Genomic DNA, 9,321 nt, shown 5'->3' with positions numbered 1-9,321 from the left:
TGTGGCCAACTATCTCCTGTCTGTGACATGTGGTATAGCCTCATCTTTGATGACTGCTATTTGTCAATTCCTATTTTGTGAGAACTGACATGAAGAATACAGTTAGATTGTCTGCAATATCCTGATCAGCCATGCTAATTTTATACTTGAACAGACTCACAAATTCTTCGATCTTAACTCTTTCATTCAAATAGTTGCAAAACTCTCTACATCTATTTATGAATATTTCTCTCATATTGTTGAACTATCATAATTGCTAATTAATATTTAGCTCTCATTAGTTCCATACATGCTATTTTAATTGCACTTCCTTCTGCTGCGACATAATTTATTTTCAATACTCCAAGCCTTCTTTCTCTTTGTCTGTCCGTTGTGGTATTCCCTCAGGTGACCTCTCATCGTATTTTGTGGTATTTTTCACTTCTACTAATATGTGGTACTTGGAATGGGTTCTGTGAGGTAGTTTGATCTGGGAGGAACATGAAGCAATGCCATAAGAAGGTTAATGACCTTCTGTGCCCGGCAAGGATAAGTGCCACCATCTTCTCTCTGCTACCTCACACTCACTCTAACTCTGCTACTTTATGCATTTCCCTCAAAAGCTCATGCCCTACCACCATCACTACTGTGTGCAACATCTCTTAATGGCTCTCAGCCACCCCATTCTCCTGACAAAAAACCCTTCCTGTTCTCTGTGCTTCCTACTCACTCAGTCAGGACACCCCACCTCACAACCTACACCAGCACTAACAGCTGTGCCTGCCACTTTCAACACATTGCATCCATCCTTTTGTCTTATTGCATGAGAAATCTGCCCACCATCGGGCAGAGGGGACCAAGACAGGTGTGCTAGCAGGAGAGGATAAAAACTGCCAATGCAGGGAAGCCAAGACTTCCAAGATCCAACCACCAAGTAGGGCTGAACACCACTTCATTGTCAAGTGCTGCGCTGCTCTCACATTTCAACCACTGTGAATATATTCTTAACATGCTCCACCTTCTTTTCTCACTTTGAAGCTTATTCCCTCCCTTTGTCTTTTGCAGACACCAGTCACATTCACACAGTCAATTTCTGTGCACACTTGTAATGCAGCAGCCACAGAGATAACAACAGCTTCTGTGCCTGAATGCATTGGAAATGATTCCAATGAGCCTATAGGGGCAATATCAGAAACAAAGCAACTCCTCAAATATTTACTCAGTCAGCATCAACAGCATGCACAAATGACATTTAAACATTAACCTACAATCCTTGGGACATGGCGGCCTCTGACAAGGAGAGCAATGGGATGCTTCTACATGGACCCTTTACATTATACACCTGATTCAGATGTATGCCGTACAAACCATTTAGTATACATGCAGTAGGAGACTGTGTGTGTCTTCCTCACTGCCCACAATATGCAAACATTTTATAGTGCTAGGTGTGAAGTGAGCAGCTCTCGGACCTTGAGGAGGCTACGAGACCTTGGAATGTGCTTGTGAATTGTGGAACTTAGGTAAAACTTTATTCTCACCTGACATTACTTCTGCTTCACAGTCCTTACTAAAGTTTTTAATATTCAATGACATGGTCAACATTAGTTGTAGCCAGGATTTGTATTTGTCATATTGGTCAATGCATGTAGTTCATATCTAGGATTCTGCAGTAACAGAGGCATTTAACTTACACTGTGTCAGTGACTGTTTGTGCAATGCCCCTTTAAGAATCTCACATCATTCATAAATAGAACCCGTTCCCTCAAAATTAGGAAAAAAAACTTAAATCTCCTACTCCAGGTGTGGGGACTGCCATTTTTCATTTTGTAACTTTTCACATGCTCGTAATTTGGATACAGATGGAAGCTGACAATGATAGTACTTCAGAGAGTTGCAAAAAGGTGGCAACTATTTTTATAGACGCATCAAAGAAAGCATCCTATACGGACGTATCACAGCATCGTATGGCAACTGCTCTTCTCAAAACTGAAAGAAACTGCAGAGAGTTGTGAACACAGCCCAGTCCATCATGCAAACCACTGACTTCATCTATATTTCCTGCTGTCTTGGGAAAGCAACCAACATAATCAAAGATCCCTCCCACCCTGGTTATACTGTCTTCCACCCTCTTGCTTCAGGCAGAAGATATAAAAGTTTGTATACTTCTATGAAAACATTCAAGAGCAGCTTCGTTGAATGGATCTCTTCAATGTTAATGTTGATGTCTCTCTGTACCTTCTTCGCAGCTGTAACATTGTATCCTGCACTCTGCTCTGTGACGCTGAAGCACTTGTATAGTAAGATCTGCCTGTAAAGCATGTAACACAACACTTTCACTGTACATGTGACAGTAATAAATCAAATCAAATCAAATTTTGTGTTTGTATACTAGTCTGGTTTCTTTCTTGCCTTTAAGTCCAAAATCCATTAAAATGCAGCTGGAGGAAAATTCATGACTCAGAGAAGAGGAATCTGCCCAGAATGCAATGAAGCATCCATAGTTGGGAGAGGATATGGACAAAAAGTCCACATATGTTGAAGTGACTAGCTCTGAGTCAATCATGACATTGGCAGATGTCTTAATAGTGAGTCATGTGTCCTCCCCCTTATGAAAACCAAATTGTATCCGGAAGTGGGCAGTCTGTGGGTCAAGCAGCTGCTCTTTTTGTTCTACTTTGTAGTGATAACAATGGGTGCATGAATTAAATGACAGCATTAAGTGGTTGCTAGCTTTCATATAAGACTTGATTTGACTTGATTTGATTTGAATCTGAAGAAAGCTTCTCTCCACAAGGAGAGACAGGAAAATCAGAGAGGTACCTTGTATTTTAAACATAAAGTGCGGAAAATCAGTTTAAACATCTATCATAACAAAATGGCAATTGGAAGATTTTTAATATCAAGAGGAACCATATTTTGGTTGCAGTCTGCATTGGCTGAATTTCAACGTTGGATAGAACCCAAGTACTGGTACAATGATAATGTACGGACATCCAAGTCTCCAAATAACAGAAAACAATGTTGAAACATTTCGAATTATAGGACAAGAGTGCAGTGAGGTGCATTAATGTTATTACTCAGGTCTCCACCTTGTTTCAGCCCCTGGGATTCCTCAGGCTACATCATTTATCCCCTATTCATGATATCAGGCAGAGAGTGGCTGGAAAATAATGGTTACCTCAGTTGCATGAAATAGACATGCAGTAAAAGTCCACATCCTATTCAATAATGCAGCCTGCTGAGTTGTTAATGCAGTCGGGTGTACATCAACTGATTGGCCAAAGATTCGTTGACATTGGGGTGAAAGACATCTTGCTCCCTGAAATGAATCTTAGAACAATCTTGCTCCCTTTCTTGGTGTCTGTCTTTCTCTCCCAGATCTCTCATCCCCTCAACATTGGCTCCCATCAAATTCAACTGTGCCCGCTATGGGCCCTTCACATGATAAAAATGCTCCTGAAACTGAACATGGAGAGGGTGCCTCCAAGTCATATTTTGCCATTGTTAGGGCAACAAAGCATCTTCATTAATCTTGTAGACCATTGATATGAGACACTACTATAATAACCATTACTTTAAATTCAATAAATTCAGTGAACCTGTAATAAAAAGACCTTCTCTGTAATGGTGACTATGAAACTATCAGATTGTCATAAACAACATCTCTAGTTCATGAATGTCCTTTAGGAAGTGCATATTCTGCCCTTATCCAATCCGGCCTATATGTGACACCAGAGCCACAGCAATGTGGTTGACTCTTATCTGCCTGTTAAATGGACCACTAAGGTGTACCGAATCAATGTAATGATAGAAAATTAAGTAAAAATAAAATGGAGCGATTTCGTGGCATGGCGATAGTTGCCCTACATCTGAGCCAGAAGGCCTGGGTTCAAGCCCCACCTGCTCTGGACATGTGTAATAATATCTCTGAACAGGTTGATTAGAAAATACAAAAAAAGAAGAAAACACGATTAATTGGAAGCATGGGTGATTTAAGTAGTGGTGGATAATGGATGAAAAGTGCCATGGTTAAATAGATGGCAGAGAAAATCACTTTTTGGTTATGTTGAGAGCATTTCTGAAATGAAAAGAAAGATAAGGGCAAATGCTGAACCAGGAGGCTCAGGATCAAGTCCCACCTCTCTGGGGTGTATAATAACATCTCTGAAACAGGTTACACAGATTAGCCAAGGAACTACAAAGGAGACTCAGGCACCTAGTCAACAAGTCACCCCACTCAATCCACTCAGCCCAGGAATTCCTTAACTCAATCAAAGACATAAGGATAGACGACGAAGAGACCATGATATCGTCTGATGTCACTGCCCTATTTACATCAATTGACATACAACTAGCAAGGGAAACAATGACAACGCTACTGGAACAAGAGCAAGACTCCAGTGAAACCGTCTCCACAGACAACATGCTCAAACTGTTGGACCTATGTCTCACCGCCCACTTCACCTTCAACAGCCATACGCACAAGCAAATCAACGGGACACCCATGGGATCACCTATCTCCGGACTCATAGCAGAGGCAGTGATGCAAAGACTAGAAAGGACGGCCCTTCCGCAAATCCAACTGTGGATACACTACGTGGACGACATCTTTGTCATCGTTAAATGGACCAAATTACAGGAGACACACAAACTTATAAACAATACCCTCACCGGAATAAAATTCACCACAGAGGAGGAGAAGAACAAACAGCTCCCATTCCTGGACGTCATGGTAGAGCGCAAGACAAATGGGGAACTGCAAACGAAAGTACACAGAAAAGCCACACACATGGACCAGGTACTGAACTTCAACAGCAACCATCCCAGCACACAAAAACGAAGCTGCGTGCGAACACTATTTAAACAGGCAAAAACACACTGCAGCAATACGGAACTATGCCAAGAAGAAGAAGAATACCTCTTCCAGGTTTTCAAGGATAATGGATATACAAAAAACTGGGTCAGAAGATACCTACACGAACAACATCAGGAAGATACCACGCGCCCCGACACACTCATCACACTACATCAGGAACACATCGGAACTCACCACAAGACTCCTACGACCGCTGGGCATCAGAGTGGCACACTAGCCCACGTCAACCCTATGACAACTGCTCACACGAACTAAAGACCCACTCCCTGCCATGGACAGGACCAATGTCATCTACAAGATCCCCTGCAGAGATTGTGAGAAACACTACATCGGACAAACAGGAAGGAAACTAACAACAAGGGTACATGAACACCAACTGGCTACAAGACACGACCAATACTCACTCATCTCAATCCACATGGACAAGGAGAACACCAATTTGACTGGGACATCACCAAAATCCTGGGACAAGCTAGGCAGAGACAGGCATGAGAATTCCTAGAAGCCTGGCACTCCACGAAGCATGCTATTAATAAACACATTGAACTTGACCCCATATACATTCCACTATGAAGGAAAACCGGAAGTGAGGCAATCCAGCTCAACGGACTCCGACGCTTCATCGGAGGCTGCACTGAGGACGTTACCAAGCATGGTAACGAAACGTCTGCGAAACAAGAAACCAGCTCGGCGAGCCAACCAACCTCAACACTCTTGGAGCTGTTCTGTCTCCCTCACTGTTTCAGAATGCAACATTATCTTGCACAGAAAGATATACACTACTGATTTTTCGTTTGAAGTTTCTGAACTGTCCTGGTATTTTGGCAGACATCAATCAAACTTCTATGTCTGTGTATAGTCCAGAAAGGAAAAGGATGTGGTCCTTTATGTCATGAATGTGAGGTATATGCATCTGCGCATTCATCCTGGTGAGCCACTCCCACAGCTCCTGCTCTCCCAGTCCCCTCCATGCCAAAGCCTTTATCTGTTCCTTAAAAGTTGGTCACTGTGTTCTATCTCCTCATCAGCAAACACATGGGAATACAACCCAGATTCTGATTTTGAACTATATCCCTCCTACTTCACTGTTTGCTGTGTCAAAATCCTGCAACTGCCTCCCTCATTGTGTGGGTGCATCTACACGAAATGGACAGGAGCTGCTCACATCTTCACAGGGGTTTTTTTAAATTCATTCATGGGATGAGGGTATTACCGGCTACGCCAGAATTTATTGTCAATACAGTATGGAGCTGGAGGAACACAGCAGGTCAAGCAGCAAATGAGGAGCAGGAGAGTCAATGTTTCGGCCTGAACCCTGCAGTCCTGATAAGTGTCCAGGCCTGAAACATTGACTCTCCTGCTCCTCTGATGCTGCCTGACCTGATATGTTCCTCCAGCTCCACATTGTATTGACTCTGACTCCAGCAACTACAGTTCTGACTATTTCCCAGAATTTATTGCCCATCCCTAATTCAGCAGAGGGCAGTTAAGAGTCAACCACATTGCTGTTGCGTTTGGAGTCACGTAGGCCAGACCAGGTGAAGATAGTAGATTCCTTCCCTAACAGGCATTAGTGAACCAGATGGATCTTTTTTTTCAACAATGGATTCATAGTCATCATTACATTCTTAGATCCAGATATTAATTGAATTCAAATTCCACCATCTGCCGTGGCTGGATTCCAACCTGGGTCCCCAGAACATGTTCTCGGTCTTTGGACTAATAATTCAGCAAAACTTCTACTCGGCCACCGCCTTCCCCTCCTGTCTAATGGATACTGGCCTAACCACAGCCCATGGGGCATGAATGGATTTAAAATGAATCATAATTAGGACTGTATTCGGCCCTGGCCATATACCATCTCTCTGACGCCTGCGCAGTACGGCCATCTCCCGACATACCCCGCGGGGAATTTGAATTTGTTTCGGCGACATTGCTCCTCGCGCTGGCGGCGGTTAGACTCAGGCGCTGCTTCTGTTAACGGGCGGGGACCGGTAAACAAAAACAAACAAATAAGTAAATAAATAAATAACTGGCGCTGCCATGACTTCCAAGAACATCATCAGCAGCCGCTTCGGCCTCCGCAGAGCGGATGTGTCCCGGTCCGAGAGCGACACCGACACAGTCCGTAAAGAAAACGCGCTGCTCAAGAAGTCCCTGGAGGAGCTGAGCAAGGGCCAGACGTGGGAACGCGAGCGGAACCGGCTGTTGGAGGTGGGTTCGACAACATCAAGGCAGCACACAGCTCTCATCCCGAGCTGGCCTTGGCCTCAGGACCACTGGTGCCACCCTGGGGCTCCTCTGGCGATACCGAGTTAACCCAGTTTCCCATTTATTTAAAAGTACGTCGTTAATGCTATAAATGTGGTCCAGTTAATATTCGCCCGGCAATGGAATCGGGAAGCACGCTTGACAACTAAATTGTCTTTTTTTAAACTGACTGCAGCACATTACCCAGCCGTTTCCGTTGGTTGTAAAAGTTGTCATGTCGGGGCTTAACTTGTTCATGGCTGCACCTGCTTGTGATTTTTCTCCCCATGTAACAACTAGCAAAACTGACTGTAGAGCCAAACATAATGCCTTGAACTACCTTCAGACACCAGTTTACCTCTTTCCCTGGCTAGCTGCCTTAAGCTTTTGGAAAGAGGACCATAGGATTTAGGAGCAGAATTGGGTCATTCTGCCCATCAAGTCTGCTCCACCATTCGATCATGGCTGGTATGTTTCACAGTCTTATTTTCCTGCCTTCTCCCATAACCCTTGAACCACCATACTAACCAATAACCTATCCATCTTTGTCTTAACTGCACTCAATGATTTGGACTCCACAGCCCTCTGCAGCAATGTGTTTCACAGATTCTAAGCTTCATTGTGTACAGACCTAAACTGCTCAACCACTCCTCCTATGATGAGCTCTTTATCCCAGGATCATTCTTGCAAACCTCCTCTGGACCCACTCCAACACCAGCACATCTTTACTTAGATACTGGGCGGCATGGTGGCTCAGTGGTTAGCACTGTTGCCTCACAGCGCCAGGGACCCGGGTTCGATTCGACCCTTGGGCGACTGTCTGTATGGAGTTTGCACATTCTCCCCGTGTTTGCATGGGTTTCCTCCAGGTGCTCCGGTTTCCTCCCACGGTCCAAAGATGTGCAGCCTAGGAGGATTGGCCATGCTAAATTGCCCATAGTGTTCAGGGATGTGTAGATTAGGTGGGTTACAGGGGGATGGATCTGGGTGAGATGTTATGAGGGTTGGTGTGGACTTGTTGGGCCGAAGGCCCTGTTTCCACACTGTAGGGATTCTATGATTCTATGAAAATTACTGTCGATATTCCAAATATGGTCTGACCAGAGCCTCATACGGCCTCAGCAGTTCTGAAGAAGGGTTACTCAACCTGAAACGTTAACTCTGATTTCATTCCTCAGATGCTACCAGACCTGCTGAACTTTTCCAGCAATTTCTATTTTTGTCTCAGCAATACATCTGCTGTTGTATTCTAGCTCTCTTGAAATGAATGCTAACATTGCATTTGCCTTTATAACTGACAATTGAACCTGTTAACCTTAATAGAATCCAAATCTAGGACTCCCAAGAGCCTTTGTGCTTCAGATTTCCAAAGCCTTTCCCCAAATAGAAAATAGTCTACGCCTCTATTCTTAATAACAAAGAGCATAACCCCACACTTTCCCACATTGTATGCCATTCATCACCTCTTTGCCCATTCTCCTAGTCTGCCCGAGTTCTTCTGCTGCCTCCCCACTTCCTCAACATTACCCGTCTCTCCACCTTTCTTTGTGTCATCTGTGAACTTAGCAACAATGCCCTCTATTTCTTCATGCAGATCATTAATTTTGTAACGTAAATAGTTGTGGTCCCAGCACTGACCCCCTACAGTCACCCACTAGACACAGGCTGCCATCCTGAAAAAAACCTGCTTAACCCCCCCTCCACCTCTGCCAGTCAACCAATCCTCTATCTATGCCAGTACCTTACTCCCACCATCCCCCCCCAAACACCATGAATTGATATCATATTTAGCAGCCTCCTGTGTGGCACCTTTTCAACGGCCTTCTGGAAATCCAAATTGATTATGTCCACTGGCTCTCCTTTTTCTAACTTGCTTGTTACCTCTTCAAAGTATTCTAAAAGATTTGTCAGGCATAATCTTCCCTTGATGAAGCCATGCTGTTCCAATAGTTGGTATGGTAAAATAGGGAGATCTTAAAAAGTTTCAATTAGTGCCAACTTTTTTGCGTTAATTTCAAAACCTTAATTTCAGTTCATGTTGGACAATTTAGTTGCTTGCTGCAAGCTTCTCTGTTTGTTTCAAAGTGTAATGATATAAACAGTATCATAGAATGATTAAAGTACAGAAGGAGGCTGATCAGCTTGTCTCAGAGATAGTAGGAACGGCAGATGCTGGAGAATCCGAGACAACAGGGTGCAGAGCTGGATGAACACAG

At 43.8% G+C, this 9,321-nt stretch overlaps 1 protein-coding gene across 1 annotated transcript in view; it reads left to right on the top strand.

Annotated features, from left to right (window-relative positions):
* The first annotated feature begins 6,753 nt into the window (after window positions 1–6,753).
* Window positions 6,754–9,321, top strand: part of cep55l (centrosomal protein 55 like) — a 26,145-nt gene continuing 23,577 nt past the window's right edge. Inside the window, exon 1 of the mRNA XM_048609169.1 lies at window positions 6,754–7,069. Coding sequence (XP_048465126.1) covers window positions 6,899–7,069 — 171 coding nt within the window. The 5' untranslated portion in view covers window positions 6,754–6,898. The remainder of the gene's footprint in view (window positions 7,070–9,321) is intronic.

This window comes from Rhincodon typus, chromosome 20, assembly GCF_021869965.1.
Source record: "Rhincodon typus isolate 14 chromosome 20, sRhiTyp1.1, whole genome shotgun sequence".
Lineage (NCBI taxonomy): Eukaryota > Metazoa > Chordata > Chondrichthyes > Orectolobiformes > Rhincodontidae > Rhincodon > Rhincodon typus.
The sequence above is the reverse complement of the archived record's forward strand: the minus strand, read 5'-3'. Positions and strand labels throughout refer to the sequence as shown.